Source organism: Thermobia domestica, chromosome 5 (assembly GCF_964235325.1).
Source record: "Thermobia domestica chromosome 5, izTheDome1.hap1.1, whole genome shotgun sequence".
Taxonomy (NCBI): domain Eukaryota; kingdom Metazoa; phylum Arthropoda; class Insecta; order Zygentoma; family Lepismatidae; genus Thermobia; species Thermobia domestica.
The window spans coordinates 196,374,244-196,401,118 of record NC_137458.1 but is presented as its reverse complement, the minus strand read 5'-3'; the positions used below and the strand labels follow the sequence as shown (position 1 = coordinate 196,401,118).

The 26,875-nt window shown below is 37.9% G+C and overlaps 1 protein-coding gene across 8 annotated transcripts in view; it reads left to right on the top strand.

Moving 5' to 3' along the window:
• Positions 1–26,875, top strand: part of ABCB7 (ATP binding cassette subfamily B member 7) — a 786,091-nt gene that overhangs the window by 535,762 nt on the left and 223,454 nt on the right. For all 8 annotated transcript variants that reach the window (XR_014131590.1, XM_081759542.1, XM_081759541.1 and 5 more), the window contains 2 exons: positions 337–494; positions 25,864–26,024. Coding sequence is in view for 7 of the 8 variants with exons in the window: in XM_081759542.1 (XP_081615668.1) it covers positions 337–494; positions 25,864–26,024 (319 nt within the window). In the remaining variant the exon portion in view is untranslated. The remainder of the gene's footprint in view (positions 1–336; positions 495–25,863; positions 26,025–26,875) is intronic.

Here is a 26,875-nt window from a genome sequence, read left to right as displayed (position 1 = left end):
GGATCAGTAAGTCCTCCTTTAAAGATGCAATTATCGGCCAGTGCTTCGTGTTGTCTATTCGATAGAAACATGAAGCAGCAGCCCCACTTCTGCTGTCTGAAGAGGGGCAATCCTTAGGCATGTCACTGATTACATATTAGGGAAAATTTCGAAAAAATGTTTTAAAACCTGAGTAAAGTCAGAGAATTAGTTCCAGTAATTTTTGTAGCCAGCCTGTTTCGTCGTTTTATTTTGCCACAACTGTCGGTCTTTAGAAATAATGTAAAATGTTTTTATATTTGTTGATTCTATTACTTGTTCTATTATATAACATATATGTTGACACTGTTTTCATAGGAAAAATGACGGTTGGTGATCTGGTCATGGTGAATGGATTATTATTTCAACTATCAGTTCCGTTGGGATTTTTGGGCTCTGTATATCGAGAAATACGACAAGCTTTAATTGATATGCAAGTAATGTTCACTTTAATGACAGTGGAACCCAATGTGAAGGTAAGTCTACTTCTAATATATAATAGTGAAATTTTACAAATAAAACATTAAATTTTCATTCGTTTTATTTTCTGTTAGTACTGACGTAACTGAAATCGGAAATAGATGAGAAGAGACTTGAGTATGTAGAATAATAAAATATCCAATTAGGTTCTAGGTAATCTACTCAAATAGAATTACCTTGTTAATCTAATATGCAGAGTGAGTGAGTAGTCTGTGGACACCTTTTTATTTTGAAAACAGAGGGGAAAGGGTAAAATTTGTTAATGTAAGATGGTAGTAGTGCGGTTCGCAACTTGAACCGTGCACGCCATCGTAAATGGAAATTTAAAAATTTAAAATGGGAAGCCGACATGTCGCATATCAAGTAAGACCAGCGCGGCGTGAGCTTACGGATAAAGGTGCAATTGTTTCTTTTATATCTTGTATAGTTTTCATGCTATGAACACTGAAAATTTGAAAATCACCTACCAGCGCACTTCACAGCACGTGCTATATATTAGGGTGGAGCGAAATTTTTTTTTTTTGATATTCGAATTTGGATAGGGGGCAAAAGTTGCACCATATCGTAGTACTTTACCATAGAAAATTTCAATTCTCTAAAATAATTTTTAGCCGGGGCGCAAGGGGCTTTAAGTTTGAGATTTTGCAAATCAATTTCCGTTTACTATGTAACTATGTAGCAAATCTTCGCTGAATGTAGATTTTTATTTTTTATTGTGGATAGAGGGCAAAAGATGCATCCTTTGTCAATAGATAACAACATGCATTTTTAATTCTCTAAAATCATTTTTAGCCGGGGTTCAATGATCCTGAAACTTGGGAATAATAAGACGAAAAGTGATCAACTATAAGCATTTTGCGAGTGTCATAAAAAAAGCGTTTTGCTATTTAATAAGTCTTCTGATATCCTACAATGAACTTTTGGCAGTATTGTTAATAGTATAATAGTTTGGTTGGTGGTGACAGTGGCGTAACTAGTGGGGAAAAGGGGGCTTTGCCCCGGGCGCCGAATTGGGGGGCGCAAAACTGGGCAAATAATTATTTTCACTATAAAGCAAGGAAAGGAGTTTAGCAAACTAAAGATCATAAAAAAATACCTCAGAAACTTAAGAGGGCAATAACGACTCACCAACCTTAGGATCATATCCATAGATCATAAGTTAGCTTCAAAGCTATGTTTTTAGGACATTATAAAAACCTCTGCATCCAAAAGAGCCCGCAAGGTTAAATTTTAGTTCCAGCTTTTTATGTTTTCATTTAACTTACATCGATTTAAGATATTTGTAAAATGTTCGAGTATACTCAAAACAACAGCTTGATTGTTTTTCATAATTAAATATTCTATTTTAAAGCAAAAGACTGTTGATTCATTCTACACATATCCACATCCTGATATAATTCCAAAAACATTGTGATTTGCAGTTATTTCGTTAAGACTAAGAATGTGTCAAGCTCAGACACTCTCAGATTATTTGTCAATCAGTTACAAAGTAGTTTAGTGTTTTATCTTGTACTAAAAATTAAAATATGTACCATCAAGCTTTACCACTTGAAGAAAGAATGGAATACGAGAACTACTGTCTGATGCCAATATCAGGTATAATTGGGGAGGCTTTTGGTTTGGTTGGTGGGGAGGTGCTAAGGCGAGTTCTTGCCCTGGGCGATAACTAGCCTAGTTGTGTTGCTCGGTGGTGAGTAAAAAATTATATTCGGTACAGGGTACCGAAAAATTGATATTACTTGGATAAAGAAATTCAAGAAAAGAGAAGGAAGGAAAGCCAAAAAGCGATCTTACGGTGAAGTTTTCAACCAAAGAGTATTATACTCTACTATAGTTACATTATCGAATCTTCAGACTACTTGTCATCTTCGGAAACAAGATAGAAAGGCAATAAAGACTGAAGCTGGAGAAGATCAATTTTAGTTGGAAATATCCTTTGAAGAAGACAAGAGAGCAAGCACAGATTGGATGCACGCAAATGAGAAAATTCGTCCCAACATTAGCAAAAGTGAAGGAGAAAACCGGCGTGACTAGAAGAAAAATTGCAGCAATTGCTACTGCGGTTTTGGAAGATTTTTAATATGTGAGTCTAGAGCAGTCGCAAAACATAATTGACAGAAGTAAAATTCAAAGAGAGGTTGTGAAAAATGGTATAAATGTAAGAACTAAAGAGACTGTTAATAAAGTAAAACCTCGTGCCATCTATTTTGATTGGAAGAAAGACCAAACGCTCACGATGTCCGGAAAATGAAGATGGAAGAACATTATTCTATCCGTGTAGAAACGGGTAACAAATTTCTCGGCTATGCCGGAATGCTTTGACCGGATCAGCATCTGCAAAGAGTATTGCTAGTTTCATCTGCCGCGAATTACAAGAAAATAATGTGGACCTATAAGATGTGGTAGCTATCGGTTGCGATGGCACTAATATTAATGTTGGGTCAAAAGGAGGAGTGATTAGAGTGCTGAAAACCATTTCGGGAGACCCATGCAGTGGTGCATATGCTTATTGCAGTTCATTGAACTACCACTTCGTCATTTACTAAAAGAAATCAATGGTGTAAGTATTGGCCTTTACACTTTCTTTGGCTCTATTGGTAGATCACTTGTGAATTGTGAAACAAATTCAGTGTAGGGCTTCGAAAAGATTTCTTCAGAACCTCCTACTCTCCTAAATGTGCCTGATCTCAGTTATGATCAGAGGTACTTGTGTAAAATACTCCAATCTGTAATAAGATGAGACTGATAAAAGCCTAGCAGATTAAGAAACTTGGGCATGTTCGCTGGTTAACAGTGGCTTACAGACTTTTGCGTCTATAGATGTATATAGCAATGCCAAATCCTTCAGAGGAGCTCAAAACTCTATCAAAGTTCGTAGTAAAAGTATATGCACCAGTGTGGTTCAACATCAAACGGAAACCTCTTGTCAAATACGGAGCTAAACATTTGTTCCTGACCATAAAACTCGCGATGTTTGCAAGAACTATACAAGACTCTAGTCAATAAAGTAATTTCCAAAAATGCATTCTATGCGAATCCTCAAAACATTCTCATTGCTATGATTGATGTCGACAGATCAACTACACTAATCCTTGCTGCTGATAAAATATTCCACTCCAGAAAGCAGTGTAAACCTTCTGAAATTCGTTCCTTCGAAGTGCCAGTATTAAACTTCGAGATTAATAATTACACAGAAATGATAAACTTTAATGAGTGTAACATAACAGAACGCTAATACTGACTCATGAGACAGATGAAAAATTGCAAGAAATTTACGCTTCAGAAAATACATGTATTGATATCCCTGAGTTGAAATATCATACGCAAGTAGTGGAAAGATTAGTGGAAATAATTAGTGAAGCTTCTTTGAGTATGTGGGGCACGAGAGAGCGATTTCTTTATTCGTTCCAAAATTGACTCGAGAAAATACATGCCTACTTTTGAGACAAAGTCGCAGTATTTTGCAGGAAGACGTGAACGAAACTTATGAAACATTCAATCTAATGTTGGCGGGTGGGTGGAATTGAACTCGACGGCAGCCACCTCTTAGTGGTGAATTCTGGCTTGATGTAGCCTGTTACATAGAATATGAACTTCGGTAGCTTTAGAAATTCAACTCGTCACGACAACGAATCTTAACACCCTCAAATTACAGTCTACTTCAAGCGAAGAGCTATCTAATAATTACACAAATACAGAACAAACGTGTATTTGTTTACAAAATCTACGAAACTTAAGGCCCATTGACCCCCGGCTAAGAATATTTTAGAGAATTAAAATTTTCCATGGTAAAGTACTATAATATGATGCAACTTTTGCCCCATATCCAAATTCGAATTTAGATTTTTAAAAAATTGGCCTCTTTTCATTTATTTGCATAATCTGTCAAACTTAAGGCCCATTGAGCCCCGGCTAAAAATTATTTTAGAGAATTGAAATTTTCCATGGTAAAGTACTATAATATGATGCAACTTTTTCCCCCTATTCAAAATCGAATTTCGAAAAAAATTTTTTTTTGGCCTCTTTTTCACTCCACCCTACTATATATGGTATCCATTTTGTTTGGTGCACAGTCATAGTTGTGGTATCCACTCTGATTGCACATGCAAGAGAATATCCGTGAAATGTCACACATGTGCTGAACGCATTCCTGCTGGTGTCGTATATCGCCGAGTTCCTTAGTATACACCACTTGCGTCAGGTGGACCTACAGTTTGAAATCTAGTGGTATGATCCAGCTGATTTTTGTAGCCTTCCCACGGGATCACGGCGATCAATCTACTTCACTGTAACTTGTATATCGAGCCACTGAGGACAAGCCACATCGTGTTGAAAATAAAAAAAAATCCGTTTGCGGTCAGAAGGTAGAAAATGTGTATTTATGAAGGACTTGTGGGGTATGTTGATGCTTAGGTAGTGTCAAAATATGAACCAATGATGCGGGTATCTCATCTTGGTTCAATCCAGCTCGGATTACTGTCACATCAGTACCGACAATTATGTTGATTGTCCTTCCTGTTCAAACACAAACAGACCTCGGCAACAAAGCACTGACTCCTCGTAGTGCAAACTTTGAATGCTAACGGTGGCATTTTGATGTAGTTAAGTTTTAAAATTAGATATTTGTTAACAGGGTGGCTCCATTCATCACTTACTTTTATATAAAAAATTAAAACCTTTATATATATATTAGCTGTCTATAAGGTAGGACCCTGGCAACTTGAGAATTCTGCTGGCACATATCTGCTGTTACAGGCATGTAGAAGTGCATTGTTGAAATAGGAAAAAGAATTTATCGGCTAATTGTTTGTGCTGAAAGTGTGTGCAAGTTATTGTGAACAGTGCCTCTGGTTTCATAACACATTTGATACACATATTGTGAAAGGGAGGGAAATATATCCCTCCGTTTCATAATAAGATCTGTAACAGCAATCCTGAAACAGAGGAATGAAAATAACATGTATCAATGTAGCCAATATAAATTTAGAAACATCCATACTGACTAACAAGAATAATGACCTCTATTGAGTAATGTTCAGAAACATATTACCTGTCCAAATAACTCGAAAGAAGAATATCCAATGGTGTTTGCTCCATGTCTCTAGTGCACATATTAACCATTTTATGACAATTTTTAATAATCACTGTAACTGAAAAATGCCCTTATTTGAAATTTTTGAACACTCTGTATGGGGACACATTCAGGAGGAGAGGGTAATAGGGATTTTTTCATCTCCCACTATAATAAAGCTGTGCACCAATTTTTACAAAAATCGAAGATCCCCAGGTCAGATTTTGTCGTCTTCATGGGTTGATTTCACATGGAATGTCCCATATTAATTTGGAATGAGAAGTGTTCTCAGTTGGAACAAATCAGAAGTGAATACAGCTTTTCATTGAGCGTCTGTACTATCAGCTGGTATTTTTACCGCATGTGCGGCAGCTTTCTAGCAATCCAGAAGGCCTACATCAACCTAGTCTAGATGCAATTAGGTCTCTAGATCTGGAAGTAGAATATCCCAAACGTGTGCGTTCTTTTTGAGCTGATACCATTGGTTTCTTCTAGATGTAGATGTTGTTTTCTAGACGTACGACATAAAGACAGGAAAAACCAGGATCTTGTGTGCTATTTGCAAAAAGCTAGTTTGCAATGTTCGTAGAAGGGAAAAGAATATTATTACTAGGGTCCGGATTTTTGTGTGCTAAAAAACTGTAAAATATTTATTTTTTATGTGTTAAAAATAAATAGTATTTGCTAAAAATTAAAAAAAAAATGTTTAATAAAAAATAACAAGGGAAAGTATGGGAAAACTCCCAACATAAATAAATAAATACTGCTCCTATTCATCAGATGTCTAAATTCCATGGGCATTCCAGTGAATAACTAACGTCCATCGTAAAGCCATGCCTATTGTCACTGAATAATGCCCTATATTGAGAAAAGGGACGTTCTACATCACATAATGTTAACCTAGCGTATTTGAAAAGGGGCAAATCACCAATATTCACACCAACAAGTTTACTTGTGTTTTGGCCTTCTTATACTTCAGATATACATAGGGTTTTATAGCCAATGTTTTTTTTTTTTTTTTTTTTCAAACAAATTCTTAAATTCTTTTTCTACGACTTAAGTTTTCGAAGCAGAAAGAACATTCAGCTTTCTTTCAACGAACTCTACTTCTTTACCCGAAGTACTCAATAAATCTTCCGTAGTTTCTAGTTTCTTTATAGAATGAGTCAAGAAACCGAAATTGGGAGATATGAAAGCCAAGTCACATTTCAAGCTACTCTCACTTACTAGGGTTTAATTTAGTTACTACAAATAAAAATGCTTGAAAATGATCTGCATAATATAGTACTGCATTAAGCAAGGTATCCCGTCGCGTGATTACGGGTGTTAGAGGAAATGAAAGATCGGGATTTGTTTCTTTGAAAAACTCAATTCTAGTTTTCGTTTTTACGAAAATGTTTTCCCATTTGACACTAACTTGTCCACTTGAGGATAAAGGGTTCGGATTTTTTTTTTCACACAATCGATGTAGGGCGTGTACGACACATGTCACGTGAATCATGGTAGGGTAGCATATGGAAAGAGTTTTACCAGCTTTCCTCATATAAGGAGCACCATCAGTCAGAAAAAACAAAGCATTGTCGTATTTCACACCATTCGGCCACAAAATGTGTAAAGATTAATCGAACAGCCTGACAATTGTCACGTGATTCGTGACTGAAAGTTCTTTGAAGGCTATCAGTGCTGTGGCTACGATTACTTCCCCTTTACCTATGATCACTCGTCTTCCCCTCAGTTTTGGCTTCAAAGTACAAAGCGCTCCTTTAAAAGCTCCTTGTTTGGCACAAGTTACCCCAGCGCTGATAAGCAGAATTTATGACATTTCTGCAAGTGGGTAATTGTAAATACGATGGATAGATTCATGTAGTCTATTCTTTTCCCTACGTTAATTTCTTTCGAACGAAGAAAAAAATCGTTGCGAAATTTAGAATAAAATAGCGGAAAATTATTAAAAATATTTATTTATAACAAAAATGTCCAAAATATTTATTTACATAACTTTCTTCAGAAAATGTGTATTTTTATGTGAAATAAAATTTATAATTTACACTTGCAGACTCTTAGTTGGGATAATAAACTTTGTTTTGGGCATATACGTGTTTGAAAAAAAAATATTTTTACATAAAAATCCGGGCCTTAATTATCACTTATGCGTCTTGTGATCACGCCTGAAACACAATAATATTGAGTAAATTATTCTGATGTTTGCTATAATGTTCAAATTTAATTTTCAAGACAAAACTGTGTTCTTCCATTTTCGTACAAGAATTCAAAGTGTATTTCATTTTGTCCCTCTTTTATTCAAAATTATACTTAAGGTGACTCACCCCGCTTAGTTAATAGTGAAATAATTTTAACCTTCGTAAACCTAGGGTTAATCATCAGTCTTCTCTAGCCTAAAGGGCATAACCATGGAACGTCAAAATAATAATTATTTTTCATTTCTTTCTCAAAACATGTGAATATGTGTTAGGTCTAAACTTAGGGAGGTCATCAACCCTATGTTTGCCCTCCACTTGAGGCAATGCATTTCTTGTTGCTGACATATGCTTAGGGAATGAAAGAGAGAGAGAGGGAGAGAGAGAGAGAGAGAGAGACTTCGCTTTCAAACAAGGATATATACAGGGTATTAATGAACTATACCGACAAAATGTAAGAGGTAATTCCTTACATGAAAATAAGAGAAAAAGTTCATATAGACATGTGGGGAAAAGTGCATAGTTTCAGAGCTAGGACTGTCGAAAATCGTGAAAAAGCCAAATTTCAAGAGGCCCTATTTTGAATTCGAGAAACTGTGGATGGTAGTCCTTATCAGCGCAAAGGAAGTCATGCTAATGCAGTCCAAAACTGCACATTTCATTAATGTTCAATGGATGTACAGAGTATTCCCTACAGGGTGAAATTTCCAGACATGCCATCAACCGAATTTTGAGATATGCTCTGACTTTTATGATTGGTCCAGAGTAGGCAAACGATAAGTTTTGATAGCAGTGAACACGTAATCCTTTGGTGCGATGTCGGAAGTGTTAAGGACATCAGCAGCACGGTTTCTCATACTCGGGAAAACGCATGTGGCTGTGTTTTCTTTCACGCTTATAAGTGAAGAAAACGTGAAATATACCATGACAAAATACATCGCATCACACATTATTCTGAACACGAAAATACATGAAGCTGCCGGTTTTTAACACTTACGACTTCCCTACGAAGCATTGGATGTCCATTGTTGTCAAGGCTTACCTTCTGCCTACTTTGGACCCTCCTTGAAATCAGGGTATATCTGAAAACTGTATTGAGAGCACATGTGAGAATTACACCGTATAGGGAATACTCTGTACACCTATTCACCTATTGAAAATTGAAGAAATATGCACTTTTGGAATGTGTATGCGTGGCTTCCTTTACAATATATATAAAAGGTGTCTCACCTAACTTTGCGACCTCAAATATTTCTGAAATAACAAAAAATGTGACAAATGTAGTTACGTAAGAATGTACACATGTCAAGGGCCTATAAAATTCTGTGAACAGCAAGTGCCCCCAGGGGTCCCAACATAGGGCACCCGGTGCCAACTCGAAAATTTCAAACGGAATTTTTATTACAGATTCTGATTCTACGATCAAAACTAAGCAACTTTTACTTGAAGCACTTTTTCGTTATTCTAATAGATGGCGCTGTAATAGCAAAAAATTAATATCATCGTACGTACGTCCCCTAACTTTGCGACCTCAAATATTTCCGAAATAACAAAAAATGTAACAAATCTAGTTAGGTAAGAATGTCAGGGGACTATAAAATTCTGTGAACAACAAGTGCCTCCAGGGCAGTGATTTATCCAGAATTTTGAATTTAGGGGATTGTTCAACAAATTTGGGGCGTGCAATCTTGCATTAAGGTTGCATACTATTATTGTCTTTATTATTATTATTATTATTATTATTATTATTATTATTATTATTATTATTATTATTATTATTATTATTATTACGAACTTGAAAATTCGTTGATGCAACGATGATTGCATTGGATTTCCTTCCTCAGCCAGAGCCAATTAGCATCGACTTTCTCATGCTTCGTGTAACGTCGAGAAAAAATCGTTGGCAATCGATTGATCAAACGTTGTTCTGACGATCACAGCCGTGTAAAGGTTGAACTCGACAAGAATTCAAAATTTTAAAACAAATCAAAATGACAAGATTTTTAATGGTGTGTTCCCGTTCTGACTAAAGGCCCTCCGGTAGTTTGTAGAAAATATCTTTTCTTTAGGCAGAACGGGAATTCGCGTCCTGCCTAATCTTTCGAGACGAGGAATTCTGTCCAGGGAGGGATTTCTTCAAGAGAATTTTTCTTTGGTAATTGTAACAGATTCTGTAAGAAGAATAACTATTTCTTTAAGTTTTATCATAAATTGTAGATATTATTCTAGTTGTTCTTGGAAAAAATACTAAATAAAGTTCTGTTATTAACAGTGTTATTCACATCTATTTTCTTTGATTAAAGAAAGAAAAAAAAAACTATCTGCAGAAAAATGGAAAATTGATTGACATTGCAAGAGAGCCGTTTGTGATTGTAGTTGAAGATAAAACAAACTACTTCGGTTTAGTATCAAGTATTTTACAACAAAATTTTATTCAGTTTTCAGTAGTTCACCGAAGTGGGCAACATTTTTACTCAATAACATTTAACCCTTTTAAATTCTTGCCTTTTTCGGCGTTTTTCTTGAGTCCCAGATAAGCACCGACAGTGTCATCCCTATTTATGCTAGGATCATGGTTTATACCTCGTTTCTCTCAGAATGGAACAGCCTTTCAAACGGTACCACTTACATGTCCCTATAATATGCCAGATGGGAATTATTTGAGGGAAAATCGGCAATTTTTTACAAAAAAAAAAAAAAACTTCTTCAAAGTTTGGGACCCCCTGAGGCCCTACCGGGTCTTGTGAGGTGCTAGGTAGCCAGAGCCGATACCACTGTTTACCTAACGAACCAACACAATATAAAAAAAATACAAAAGATAAAGGAGAGTGGCTGGGAATATTTAATTAACTGCAATATTTGCATAGAATGCAAATGTCAAAAAAAAATATGTGAAAGTGATTTATTCCTCTTGGAGATTAAGTTCTCTCCTGTAAGGGCTGCCACTCCTTTATAACGTCGGTAGAGCAAAATTTATTTATTTTTGTAGAACAGCAGATCTCAGGGCCATCTGCATAACCGCCATGCTCAAGGATGCTATAATAGTGAGTCAGTTATAAGTTTCAAATAGGTTAAAAGAAAAAAAAAATCTATACTTTAAATTTTTACAGGTAGCAGCCTGTAAATGATCTCACTATTTCATGGCTGTTATTTTGTTCTTTTGGGCAGAATTCTCTCTGAGCCCCATACAGAGAGATGGTCAACATACACAATCAAGGGGAAAATGTCTCCTTGAATCACACTCCTGAAACAAAGATATCATTAGTGCAGGTACTCACCCTACAGCAATTGAATAAATAGTTGTTCTGGTATGAGCTGACAGATTTATTTCCCACATAGGAAACAGGCATCTCACACATGGTAGATGAGATGATATCACACTTTATACACTAAATACTTATCACCTTTGTAGTGCACTATCACATAAACACGTTACTTGTATATTGATACACTTGATAAAAAAAAATAAAATGAATGAGAAATAATGTAGAATGAACTGAAAACCTGAAAAGGTCTGTCTGACCTTTAATTAAATAAAAAAAACTTATATAGAAATATTTACAAGATTATGTTATCTCCTCATCATTTTGAGTTTCTTGTCTCTAACAGTTTTAGAGGAGAGATGTATTTAACTGTCGAAGAAACATATTTCACTCTAGTTGTGGGTAAACAACACACATTGAAGATACAAATAAAACAAAATTTCTATATACTGATGCACTGTTCACAACTTCACTTGACGTACACAAGTTCTGATATTGATTGAACACAGTGTCCTCCTAGATCCTCATTCCACTATACGAAAATGTTCTGGTAGAAGATATAGTACGCTGAATTTCAAGCATTCTATGAAAGAATGTTTAGTAGCTCCAATTTTAAAAGCAAGCAAATTAATTACTTGCAGCCTTGTGCTAAAAATGTCCAAGGACAGGCACAGTTTAATAGCGTTACTGGCCTCGGTGTTATATCTCTATTTGAGATATGTTAGGATATATATTTCTCCCATAGTTGGCAAAATGCGAGTGTCCCATATTAACACTGGGAGTTACGAATAAGCTTCAAATTATCTGATCTCTACTGAGTGTTCTAAGCACTCAGAGAATGGATGAATATTAAAAAAAATGATTTCAAAATTTAAACTTCCATTGTCACTGAATAGAATGAGTACCACTGACGTATAACTACAAATGTGTGTAAGTCATACACTGTTTGTCACTGGACTATCTCATGCTCTTGAAGAAATTTAGATTAACACACTCGCGATATAGTTGTTCACAGGACAAATCCCGGGGAACCGAAACAATTGTTCTCACCGTGTCCTGGGTATCGAACTCTGTACGGGAAGTTAGGTGACTTCCTACCACACCGCAAAACTATCTCTTGTTACTTCACGAGTCTAGCTTCAACTACCTCGTTCTCCAAGGAAAACGAGTATATGTTTCTGGCAAAACACAGGAAACGAAGAAACTCGCTTCTCCAAGCACCCTTTGACAAAAGGTTCTTGCCTTGAGGCGAATATTGCGGGTGGTCTCCTGTGTCAATGCCCTTCTTCAGCCACCATTCGTAGCCAACTTTACCTTTCTTGGCTGACACGTGCTGCCCCTCCTCCGGTAACGGCCAGCACGGAAAGTTATTGCTTACAGCAGAAACTATGAGCGATTTCCGCCTACTTTTGTTTTCCTTCGCTAGTTACATACAAATAAAACATAGAAACATATGATATTATACATTAAACTAAAGTTAAACATACAAAGAATACATATTTATACAAATTATTAACTGTCATCTCTCGCAGAAGCAGCGGTACACCCAATTTCTGTGGCTGTCGTTCAAACTGTCTGCTACTAATGCAGCCATGCTTGCTTGGAGAGAGATTGAAGGAAACATCTTTGTTAATTATTTATTTTTCACAAATACAAGATCTAAGTGTCTTGTTCGATAAGGGAAACACGTTGTTAAAAATAAACAGAATTTTGTGCGGTCTTTCCAAGAACGAGTATAGCTTAGTACGTAAATATTAATATTAAACACAGAAAATAAGTCAAATTAGAGTATACATTTTCAAATTGGTGTTGCATGTTGGGAACCAAGCAAGAGGCTCACTAGCCAGGTTACTGGTTTTTGGTGAACAGGGGGGGAGGAAGAGACGCTGACACTCGGTGCATTGGAAATCACACCTATAGAAACCTAAAATTTCGCATGTAGAAGCGAAAAAGTTTATGGCATTTTAAACAATACGAACTCCGTGTTTCAACACACTGTATCAAACTCAGTGTAGATTCACCAAAGGAAGTCTATAGGCACTTCCTGTGTATACAATACTTATTTAGTTTCTCTTCTGGGTATTTCTTTCCGTGGTGAGTTGAGAGAGACCTCCCATCCTGGAGTATAGGCGACAGTCAGTCGGGAAAGGAAAAAAAAACTTTTCTCAGCACTAGCTCTCTTCCAAGCGTTCAGAAAAATCAAGGATGATTCTTATAGAATCTGCTCATTTTCTATTTAATTAATCCTTCATCTCTGCTTTATATTCATTATCTTCCATCATCCCCTGTAAGTTATGCATTATGCAACAACGAAGTAATATTATGCAACCCAGTAATACACTATATAAGGCCTATAAATGGAATAAACACAATGAAATAAATACAATATAATACAATATTGTATTAATATTTACGTACTATGCTAGGTGTTTCACACTTCATTACTAATAATATCAAATAAATATGCACTGCATATGCTAATGTTAAGCAAATAATTAAACCACAAAATTATCATATTTACATATCAATATGCTAATGTGCCCCTCATCTGCATTTTGATATGCAGATGATGGAGAAGGACATCGGCCTTCTACATAAATTTCCCCCCTATGATTCTAGGTGCTGTACTTTCTAGTACAGGACGTAGATCATACGGAGGGCACATTTCCGTTCCTGAAATATTAGAGGTACACAATACATCCAAGGTTTAAAAAAAAAAAAAAACAATGTTAAACACACAGTAAACATAATCAATGAAAATCAATACACAAAGCTAAATAAGAGAATTCAGTGTTCCCTGATTTACATGAACATAATAGACATAAGTCCCCAATACATACACTTACACTAATACACTGAAATATACACTAACACAAACACTATATACACTAGTTGTCACTTCCGGTATTTGATGCTTATATGTGTGATCTGTGTCTACTCTATTGACCAGTACCACTTTGATCCTTCTCTTCTCTAGAGATGTATGGTTTCAATAGAAACGCATTCCTTATCATTTTTACTTCTTTAGTCGCTGGATCCCCTAGTGTGTACATGTTTCGACCAGTGGCGGCGACAATCTGCCATGGTCCCGAGTACAAGAGCAAGAGCTTCTTCGACACACCTGCTAGAGCATCCGACTTGGGGAAAACTCTAGTTAGTACAAGATCACCCACTTTGTACTCTACAGTACGGTGTGACTTCTCGAAGTTGCGTTTCCGTGCAGCAGCATTCCTTTTATGGTTCTTTCTAGCAATTTCTACATAGTACTGCACGTCATGGCGCTGATCCACTTCTGGGATTTCAAACAGCCTGGCTATGTCTCTAGACATAGACTGCCCAAAGTGACACTCAAAGGCTGACACGCCAGTGGTCAGGTGTTTGGCCGAGTTTAAGCACTTCTCTATCTTTTCCAAGTATTTGGGCCACAATCTTTGATTATCATGGCACAATTTACGTAGCAAACGTACTGTAGCCTTGACAGCTACTTCTGCCATTTCACCTTGCGGATAATATGGCGTCGAAGTGATGTGCCTGATACCAAGATCTGCTAATTCTGTTTTCCAGCGGTTAGACTGGAAAGGTGACCCTCTGTCTGTTAAGACTAGTTCCACACTAGGGTTAACTTTCAGATACTCCTTCAGTTTCCTTATGGCAGTGGTAGTGTTTGCCTTTCTGCATGCGTACAATCCTATTAGCTTGGAGAAAGCATCATAAAATACTAATACGTAATGGACTCCCCCAATTCCCTTGGTTAGAGGCCCTAACCAGTCAGCACAGACCAAATAGCCTGGCTTCTCAACTACGACGGGATTCAGTGGTCCCGGACGATAACATTGGGGGGGGGGGTTGCTTTTCTGGCATAGTTCGCAGGAAGCACAAAACCGCCTCACACTTGCCCTCATCTTTGGCCATACGAAAAATTCTGATAGAAGTGGAAGTAGTTTACTGGCCGACATGTGCCCTCGATCTGAATGGTAATAATCGAGCAGTGGAACTACTAACACTTCTGGGATGCAAATCCGGACTCCTTCCCGGTCACGCTTGCATAAGCGCCCGTTCAAAACTTCAAAACGGTGACAAGCACCATTCACCTTTGGTGAGTCCGTCTTCTCTTCGACGTCTTTCTTGATCTTGCCGTAGACAGGATCTGAAGACTGCATCTCCGGTAGTATGGCTATCATCTTCCTCAACTCACATGGGATTTCCGTCAGGATGGACATCAGCGACTCCTGGAGGATAGGCTTCCGTGCAACACTGAGGTCTTCTTCTGTGTGAGGAGGGTACCTGGAGTGATAATCACTCAGATTCTCATTGGACTTGACAAACTGGAATTCGAAATTGAAATTTGAGAGCAACATCGCCCACCGGGTAATGCGCTGGTTTGTAAGTCTACAATAGAGAATAAACTTAATAGCAAGGTGGTCACTGCGTACTATGAATTTAGTACCAACTAAGTACTGTTTAAACTTAACAACGCCATCTATGAGTCCATAAAATTCCTTCTCCGTTATTGAATAGTTGCGTTGTGCGGCATTGAACACACGTGATGTAAAAGCAATGACACGGATGTCATCATTGTCATCACGCTGGTACAACAGAGAAGAACACGCAATATCACACGCATCACATTCGAGAATCAATTGCTTGTCAGGCAGGACGGTTTTCAGAACTACTTCCTCCTGGAAGATCTGCTTAATCCTGTCCATAGCTGCCTGGTGTACTGGTTCCCATTTGAACCTAACATTCTTCTTCAGAAGTTGGAACAACGGATGGAGAACTTCCGAGTACTTCCTACTAAAGCAACGATAGTACTGGCAGTAGCCAATGAAGGAACGCAGTTCCTTCACGTTCCGTGGTGTCCTAAAATCTAACGCCGCCTTCACTTTCGCCGGATCTTTGCCGATACCGGATTGCGAAAGATGGAAACCAAGTATGTTCAATGATTTTCTCGCAAAATTGCACTTTTTCAGCCTGAGAGTTAGGCCGCCCGCAGTGAGTAAACCCAACACTCTGTCGAGGTGTACTAAGTGATCTTCAAAGCTCCTGTCGGCTAAAATTAAATCATCAACATAAGCGCCGCAGTACTCTCTAGCCTCTGATCCAATTAGCATATCTAATGCTCTTACGCAAGAAGCAAGGCTCTGTTTTGTCCCAAACGGAAGTTTTTGAAAAACATATGAAATGCCTTCATGTAGGAACCCAAGATATTTCTGGTCACTTTCTTTCACCTTAATCTGTAAAAACATCTCAGTTGCATCTACGCAACTGAACCAAGAGTTGTCGCAAATATCTTGGAGAACAGATAGGGGTGGCATAGGTCTGTCGGAGAGATCCCCTGAAATTTTGGCCAAAGCTCTTCCATCTATACAAACTCGAATGCGTCCGTCGCTCTTCGGCGTCACTACCAGAGGGTTTATAAAAGCGGTAGGCATCTTCTTGATCACACCCCAGGCCTCCCAACGCGAAATTTCATTCGATACTAAATTCCTGAATTTCTTTGGGTAAGGATACAATTTAGTTTTTATGGGACGTTCGTCCGTTACTCCAATCTCGTGCTCATAGTTAGTTATGCAACCTGGCTTGATATCAAAAAGCGCCTGGTGCTTTAAAAGAACAGCTTTCAAACTCTCTCTTTGTGAGGCTGAGAGATCTGTGTAGTTCGCTACAAAATCTTCTATATCTGAATGGGAGGCACGTGTTTTCACTTTAAGCCACTCTTCTGGTGGGAATACATGAACTGCCATTTCTTGGGCACTTGGGAATCTACCATCATCCAAGTTCGGGGCACGAGCAGCCATTTCTCTGCAGGTCTTATGCTCATTCTGTGCACTAACCCGTATGGCCTTCCGTCCTTCATCTGACGGGGAAAAATTACACTCAAAATTATCTAACTCCTCAATGAAACTATATGGTTTCTCGCACTCACCATTCAATTCTAAACAACGAACTACTAGATCCTCAGTCTCGCAATCTACAGATCTAAATTTGACTTCTACATCATGAGGATGTTTGAGATGTAGAAGGCCAGTATCATAATCTAACACGGCACGAGATTCTGTAAAGAAGTTGGAACCTAAAATCAAAGATCTGTTCAGACCTGAAATAATGATGCCTAATGTATGAAATTCCTTCCCATGTATCTGAATGACTAACAGCGTCTGGCCTATGATCGTCGCTGATTTACTTCCGAAAGCAGACGTAACCCGTATATTCTTAGCACTCAAAAATGCGGGTGTGGGGTGGCTATTTGAGACGGAGTCCCAAAGTTCTTTCGATATAGCTGAGCAAGTCGCTCCTGTATCTAATAAAGAATTAACTTCCTTTCCAAACAAAAGTACATTAATCTCTGGTAGTGAGATGACGTTATTACTGGGTAGTTCTTCATTACTTGAATCAAATAAATTCTTAAAAATGCCATTGGCCTCTTCATATACAGCCCTATCTAAATCGATGTGTTCTCCTGTCCTACTTAACAAGGTTAACTTATTTTTGAACATGCCTTCACTGAAATGCTTCTTTGCTTTTATTTCTGAACAAATATTACAATTTTCTTCTTCTTTTTCTGCTACATTTTCAAAAATCTCTTTAACTGCGGTTTCACACGTATCTTCATATAAATGAATATTTTCTACATTTTCTTCTAAATTACGCACATACTTGGAATTTTCATTTGTCAACTCAGATGTACTCGTGTTCTCCATAGCCATCTTAACGTTGTCCCAAGCACATGCGGACAATCCTCATTCTCTGGGAGCAGAAGAAGAGGATTGATTACTCCTGGTCATGTTTTGGTTCTGGCTGGTAGGAGGAGGCGCCCGGTCATAATGTTCCAACAGTTGGATTTCCTCGTCCGCATGACGGAAGGAATTTCCCTGTGGTCTTTCCGTCTGGCGCGTTCCTCCCCTCCTACCGCGGGCTCCACGAATGTTGTTGTTGTTGTGAGAGGAGTGGGAGTTCCCCCCACGTGACCAGCCAGACGACCCACTTCCGCTGCTCGGATGGCGAGGCGGGGATCGCTGGTGGTTGTTATTATTCGTGTTTTGATGTCTCTGTCTCTGGTAAGGACGCTGATTTTCTCTCGTTCTATTTTTCTTACGAGCAGCGTGCTTCCCACTGTGGCCAGAGGGGTTATTGTCCTCGTTTTCCACGCTCACTTGGAGCATGTTGACCCCTTTCCTCTGGTTACCCTGGAAGAACTGGTCGCGATTCGTCATCGACGACTGCAGTTCCTGTACAAGATTTAGAAGTTCTGCTATTGTTTTCGGGCGAGAAGAGACTATCGCCCTAAATAGCCAGTTCGGGAAATGACGCGGAAGTACCTTCAATAATGTAGCGTCAGACATTCTTGGCTCTAGTATACTGTTTTTATGTAACAAATCCAGCAGATATTCTGCGGGGGATTTGTGTATACGGTTGTCGAAGTGGGAGGTGAGAATCGTTGCCCTTAGGTTTGCCAGCCGCTCTTCGCTAAGGTAACACTGTTTGAAGTTATGCACAAAATCTTCGTAGGTCTGAATCTTGTTCCGGTTAACTTAAAACCATTGGTAGCAAGTATTCCGAATCGCTCGGGGTATGAAGCTGAGCCTCATCTCGTCCGGTACTCCAGTGACCTCAAAGTACCGGTCGAGATCTTGGAGGAAGTTGTATGTTTCGGTCTCAGTCTCATTCCCAGAATACACAGGTAAGGTAACATCCCTGTGTATTAGTCCAAAGGCTGTTGCGAGATGTTGTCTCGTCTCATGATTGCATGAGCGAGACGTCGACGGGACAGGTTCTGTCTCGCGGGAAGTAGCGAGGTTCCCAGGTTGAGAACCAGGCAGATCGCGACTCGAGACATTGTTCGGAGATGGTGGTCTTTCTTGTGTGCTGGAGACAGAGATGTTAGCGAGTCTCCCCTCTATCACCTCACTGGTCTCCTTCTGAATGGAGCTCTTCCACTCCTCCATTTTCTTCTCGAGCTGTGCACACACGTCATGAACGGTCTCTTGCATCTGTTGGATGCTGCCGTTACATTCCGACCTGATCTCATCGAGTGGCGTTTCCTGCTCTAGTTCCCCCCGGATCCTTGCTAGTTGGGAAGCGAAATTCACTTTCACTCGCCTGACCTGATTATTCAGCGTAAGAGTGGTCTGTTCTACACGAGACGAGACCTGTCTAACACTCTCAGCCAGTTCGGTATAATTCTCCTCTAGTTTCCTAGTGGTTTCTGTGACACGAGAATTTAGATCTTCCCGAGCGCCTTCAATCTCCCCCCTCAGCTCTACAGTAGTGATTTCAAGTCGCTCTGTCAATTCCCGCTCACTCTGCTCGAGTCTCGACGTCATGGTATCTAACCGAACTTCAAGACGAGCATTGACTGACTCTATAGCTTTTTCCACACCCTTTGAGTTTTCTTCTAATTTCTTTTCTAACTTTCTTTCTAAATTTTGTGCATTTTCAACTAATCTCAAATTCAAATCTTCCTTTAAACTACGATTATTTTCTTCTTGTCTTCTCGTACTTTCCTCTAATTTGGTGTTGAAATCTTCCCGAATACTTCTACTATTTTCTTCTAATTTTAGTAAAATCTCCCCAAACATGGCAGCAATATTCATGTTATTTATGTTCTCAAATACCCTACTAGTGTTACTGGCTGGGCTAACTCTACTTTGTTCTGTATTTTCTGTGGTTACCTCCCTGTCCTCCCTTAATGGTACTTCCGGATCCCTACTGGGGACTGGCGGAACGGTATCCACTGCAGCAGCGTCTCCCACAACGCTGACGGGACGCTCACTAGCGCTCTGAGCGTCATCAAGACTATTCTCTTCAGAGAGCTCCCCAGCTCTCTGAGCGAACTCTTCAAAAGCAAACTCGGTATCCATATTTCTAACTCTTCGAGCCTGTGCTCGCGTTACCACCATTTACTAACACAAACGGAACTACAAAACTTTCTTCCCCCCAAAGTTCTAAATAAACTGAATTCTCTAGTAATGTTAAGACAAAAATATTCAAGTCACAAATAAATTTCAAAACACAAGACACCTACGTTCTTGGAAATTTTCGGGAAGAGAAAAACAAAACATATACCGAAATTTAAACCAACTGTATGTTGACCACTTGAGTATATACAATTATACTCGCTTGCCCTTAACGCTGATGGCGCCACAAATAATGGCGCAAAAGCGTGAAGTATAGTGCCCTGCAGCTGGGTAGCCACTTATTATTGTGAGGTGCTAGGTAGCCAGAGCCGAAACCACTGTTTACCTAACGAACCAACACAATATAAAAAAATACAAAAGATAAAGGAGAGTGGCTGGGAATATTTAATTAACTGCAATATTTGCATAGAATGCAAATGTCAAAAAAAATATGTGAAAGTGATTTATTCCTCTTGGAGATTAAGTTCTCTCCTGTAAGGGCTGCCACTCCTTTATAACGTCGGTAGAGCAAAATTTATTTATTTTTGTAGAACAGCAGATCTCAGGGCCATCTGCATAACCGCCATGCTCAAGGATGCTATAATAGTGAGTCAGTTATAAGTTTCAAATAGGTTAAAAGAAAAAAAAATCTATACTTTAAATTTTTACAGGTAGCAGCCTGTAAATGATCTCACTATTTCATGGCTGTTATTTTGTTCTTTTGGGCAGAATTCTCTCTGAGCCCCATACAGAGAGATGGTCAACATACACAATCAAGGGGAAAATGTCTCCTTGAATCACACTCCTGAAACAAAGATATCATTAGTGCAGGTACTCACCCTACAGCAATTGAATAAATAGTTGTTCTGGTATGAGCTGACAGATTTATTTCCCACATAGGAAACAGGCATCTCACACATGGTAGATGAGATGATATCACACTTTATACACTAAATACTTATCACCTTTGTAGTGCACTATCACATAAACACGTTACTTGTATATTGATACACTTGATAAAAAAAATAAAATGAATGAGAAATAATGTAGAATGAACTGAAAACCTGAAAAGGTCTGTCTGACCTTTAATTAAATAAAAAAACTTATATAGAAATATTTACAAGATTATGTTATCTCCTCATCATTTTGAGTTTCTTGTCTCTAACAGTTTTAGAGGAGAGATGTATTTAACTGTCGAAGAAACATATTTCACTCTAGTTGTGGGTAAACAACACACATTGAAGATACAAATAAAACAAAATTTCTATATACTGATGCACTGTTCACAACTTCACTTGACGTACACAAGTTCTGATATTGATTGAACACAGTGTCCTCCTAGATCCTCATTCCACTATACGAAAATGTTCTGGTAGAAGATATAGTACGCTGAATTTCAAGCATTCTATGAAAGAATGTTTAGTAGCTCCAATTTTAAAAGCAAGCAAATTAATTACTTGCAGCCTTGTGCTAAAAATGTCCAAGGACAGGCACAGTTTAATAGCGTTACTGGCCTCGGTGTTATATCTCTATTTGAGATATGTTAGGATATATATTTCTCCCATAGTTGGCAAAATGCGAGTGTCCCATATTAACACTGGGAGTTACGAATAAGCTTCAAATTATCTGATCTCTACTGAGTGTTCTAAGCACTCAGAGAATGGATGAATATTTAAAAAAATGATTTCAAAATTTAAACTTCCATTGTCACTGAATAGAATGAGTACCACTGACGTATAACTACAAATGTGTGTAAGTCATACACTGTTTGTCACTGGACTATCTCATGCTCTTGAAGAAATTTAGATTAACACACTCGCGATATAGTTGTTCACAGGACAAATCCCGGGGAACCGAAACAATTGTTCTCACCGTGTCCTGGGTATCGAACTCTGTACGGGAAGTTAGGTGACTTCCTACCACACCGCAAAACTATCTCTTGTTACTTCACGAGTCTAGCTTCAACTACCTCGTTCTCCAAGGAAAACGAGTATATGTTTCTGGCAAAACACAGGAAACGAAGAAACTCGCTTCTCCAAGCACCCTTTGACAAAAGGTTCTTGCCTTGAGGCGAATATTGCGGGTGGTCTCCTGTGTCAATGCCCTTCTTCAGCCACCATTCGTAGCCAACTTTACCTTTCTTGGCTGACACGTGCTGCCCCTCCTCCGGTAACGGCCAGCACGGAAAGTTATTGCTTACAGCAGAAACTATGAGCGATTTCCGCCTACTTTTGTTTTCCTTCGCTAGTTACATACAAATAAAACATAGAAACATATGATATTATACATTAAACTAAAGTTAAACATACAAAGAATACATATTTATACAAATTATTAACTGTCATCTCTCGCAGAAGCAGCGGTACACCCAATTTCTGTGGCTGTCGTTCAAACTGTCTGCTACTAATGCAGCCATGCTTGCTTGGAGAGAGATTGAAGGAAACATCTTTGTTAATTATTTATTTTTCACAAATACAAGATCTAAGTGTCTTGTTCGATAAGGGAAACACGTTGTTAAAAATAAACAGAATTTTGTGCGGTCTTTCCAAGAACGAGTATAGCTTAGTACGTAAATATTAATATTAAACACAGAAAATAAGTCAAATTAGAGTATACATTTTCAAATTGGTGTTGCATGTTGGGAACCAAGCAAGAGGCTCACTAGCCAGGTTACTGGTTTTTGGTGAACAGGGGGGGAGGAAGAGACGCTGACACTCGGTGCATTGGAAATCACACCTATAGAAACCTAAAATTTCGCATGTAGAAGCGAAAAAGTTTATGGCATTTTAAACAATACGAACTCCGTGTTTCAACACACTGTATCAAACTCAGTGTAGATTCACCAAAGGAAGTCTATAGGCACTTCCTGTGTATACAATACTTATTTAGTTTCTCTTCTGGGTATTTCTTTCCGTGGTGAGTTGAGAGAGACCTCCCATCCTGGAGTATAGGCGACAGTCAGTCGGGAAAGGAAAAAAAAAACTTTTCTCAGCACTAGCTCTCTTCCAAGCGTTCAGAAAAATCAATGATGATTCTTATAGAATCTGCTCATTTTCTATTTAATTAATCCTTCATCTCTGCTTTATATTCATTATCTTCCATCATCCCCTGTAAGTTATGCATTATGCAACAACGAAGTAATATTATGCAACCCAGTAATACACTATATAAGGCCTATAAATGGAATAAACACAATGAAATAAATACAATATAATACAATATTGTATTAATATTTACGTACTATGCTAGGTGTTTCACACTTCATTACTAATAATATCAAATAAATATGCACTGCATATGCTAATGTTAAGCAAATAATTAAACCACAAAATTATCATATTTACATATCAATATGCTAATGTGCCCCTCATCTGCATTTTGATATGCAGATGATGGAGAAGGACATCGGCCTTCTACACTCTGCACACAAACCTCCAAAAATTTGAAAAAATACTACGTAGTGTACTAATTACTTGTGACATATTCGAATTTCCTGTCTTCAATAGTAAGGGCGGGAAAATTTTTTACCCATTTTGAGAGAGCATCAAAAAACGCCCAAAATTTCCCTAACAAGCACCCTACAATTTTTAAAAAAAATTCTGACACGCTCCTAATGATCGTAAAATTATGGTTCATACGTCGTTTTCTTCAGAATGGAGTAGCCTTTCAGATGGTATCATCCGCATGGCTCTAGGACGTTCCTAAGGAGGTTACAAGTGAGGAAAATAGGGATTTTTGCAGAAAAAATCCCTTTTCCCCGTTTTGAGTCCCTCTGGCGCGGCCCAGGGTTAACATAAAGATCTGGAAATCACTCTAAAAAATATTACCTATGGTACTAATTACTTGTGCCAAATACCAATATCCTATCTTCAATACTAAGGGCGGGAAAAATATTTTCCTCTTCTGCGAATATTTCCGAAATTTCCCAAGGATACTATACAAACTTCAAAAATTTCCTGACACGTCCCTAATTATCGTAGGATAATGATTCATACGTCGTTCTCTTCAGAATCGAGTACGCTTTCAGAAAGTATCACTCAAATTTCCCTATCATGTAGCCGAGCGGAGCAAGAATCGCGAAAGTGGGATTTTCGGTCAAAAATATCGCTTTTTTACCTTTTGTCCCTTTGAACCCCCCTTCTGTGTTGACGAAGAGATCTGAAAAAATTCTCATAAAAACTAATTGGTCCACTGATTGTTTAGGAAAAATGTTAGGATTCTAGGATTAAAGAGAAGCTCACCAAAAAAATGTTGAAGTTAGACCTCAGTAAAAAAAGGGAATTTGTAAATTGTTGACGTCATACCCCCCTATGTTCTGACGCTCGGAAGCGTATAGACCCTTCCAAGGCTTTCTTGAATGCTTCCTCTCTTGGAAAATAGAAAAAAACCCGGAACTAAATAGCATTTTTAGTTCTCTTTTAATCGAATCTTTAAGACACTACAATATCGGTCGAAAACGACCGAAAAAACTTAAAAGGGTTAATTACTTTGTGGCTTCATACGTAAGTAATTCTCATGTGCATTCATTTGTAACGAGACAATAACACTTTCATACGAGAGTTTTTATCTATGAACCGTTGTTTCCTATTGTGGACCGTTCATTGACTTCACACTTGAACGCCGTGTCTTTCGAAAACGAAGCTGGATCTGCCCCATGTTTAGGAACGTTTTGATGTCAGCAACCATATACTAACGTGTGGACGTCTAGTGCTATTTGAAAACGTAACACCTTGTACCAGGTTGGCAACCCTGACAACCCAATAACCTCAAATGTTGATTAATTTCATTTTCTATGTTAGTGTAAATGTATTTGCACTGGTATAATTCCACTTGATCGTATTATTCTGGTAATAGTGAACAGTTCCATTCACTTTCCCATAGTGAACCATTGGAGGGACTCGACATTTGAGCACCCTGTATCTCGGAAACGAAGCGGCATCGGACCCATGTTTATAGGAACATTTTTACTTACTTGGATGTCCGCAACCACCTCACCACTTTTAGACATGCATTAATGTTACACGCTGTATATATCCTTATTTAAACTAACTGAACAATTGTACTTTGTGTTCAAACACAATCAGATTTTTCTTTCAATGCAACTAGTACTGTTCAGGTGCCAACTCCAAGATCGCAACATTACGTATTTTAGAACCGTGGCCAAAATACAGACAGTAGATTATTCTTACATTGCTGCATCTCATCAATTGAAGGCTGGTGCGAAGATAGATTGCAGAATTTGGATAACCAGGAAAAGGACAGTTAGGTAGTGATCAAGCTATTCTCTCTTGATTAGTATGTGGTCCTGAAATCTTCGAGCATAACTTATAGAACACGGTGCCAGCGTACATCTTCATATCGTAATATTGTGATTTATGTTTTGTTAAAAGGATGGTGAAGAATAATTTCTCCACAGTAAACCGACAAAGCTTTGTATCTTTCTGAAAGCATTCATTTATGCGAACAACTATTTTCATGAGAAAGGAAACTCAAAGTTTCAAATGAGAAGAAAATAATGGACAACTACCTGTAGCAGTAGATCTGTCGAATCATAACAAAAATAAAACGAGACATAGATTCATTAATAAAGAAAATAATGGAAAATTAGTGTTTAATATCCTGTTTCTGGGAATACAAGTATGTATGTCCATTATTCTTAGGAGTATTGTCTAATATAAAATAAAATTTATGTTACCACATCCAAATTCTATTTCAAAAGTCGCAGCAATTTATCAAGGTTGTTTTCATCAAGCCATGCAAATAAGTAAAGGAGAATACATAATTCTAATAAAACAAACACCTCTAAGAAAATCCACTTAATAAATAATTGTAATATGATCGAATTGCAGGACAAAACCTCACTATTTTGCTATCTAAAGCGAACAGCTATTTATATTCAACGAAGTTAATATTGTTTCAAAAATATTTTATTCCAGAACGAAAGGAGTGCCCCCGAGCTAAAAGTTACGGCGGATTCGGGGATTACCTTTAAAGATGTTACATTTGAATACGTGCCAGGCAATCCAATATTTACAAATCTCAACTTTACTGTTCCAGCTGGAAAGAAGATAGCCATTGTTGGTGGATCTGGTTCAGGGTATGTTTCTTAGTAGAAAATAAACATCAAAATATGAAGATTACGATAATTGAATTTGGTAGAATGTGAAATGGTATAAAAAATTTGGAATACAAAATTTGTATAAGAAGTATTTCTTGGTATTGGAAAACAACTAAAATTGGACTTTCTGCGCAAGGGCACTTAAACGAAATAAATGGCCTGGGGCTTAGTTACCATATGAATCCTCCATACATTTTTGAGTTTAATCAAACAAAACTATGAAATAATATAGAATAGTTGATGACAGAAATGTGTATATATTATGGAAAATAAAGAACAACAGATTATATTGCAGGATCATAAAAGGAGATGGGGTAAAAGGGCATACGGTGTACAAAGGGACCAACATTATAGGAGACATCATAATATTTCATTAGTACGTAAGAATTTTGAATGAGGTGGGAGTAGAAAAAACCTGTTTAGGAGGAAAAGTGCGTTTGTTATTTTATTATATTAATACAAAGGAGATGGGATGATGAGTAATATAATAGTATTACGCAGATCTGCCGTCTTGTCAGAAATGCACTCATTGTTATTTTTTATGACTCATTAAATACTAATACAATAGGGAAAGAATTTATTAGATATTTGTGCGAAAGCCACGCTTGGACTTACCGTTTGCACGGTAGCTGTCACGTAAGACGCTATGCGTATGTATATTGTGTGAAAGGTGCAAAGTGTAGAAAAGAACTTGTTTGAACCATTAATGAGACTGGCCGGGCGAGCCAGATACGCTTTGCGGGGCACGAGAGCGGACGAGAACGTCATCACATGACATTGATGGGCTAATAACTATGTATGAAATTACGTTAGAAATTTGGTCCACGTGA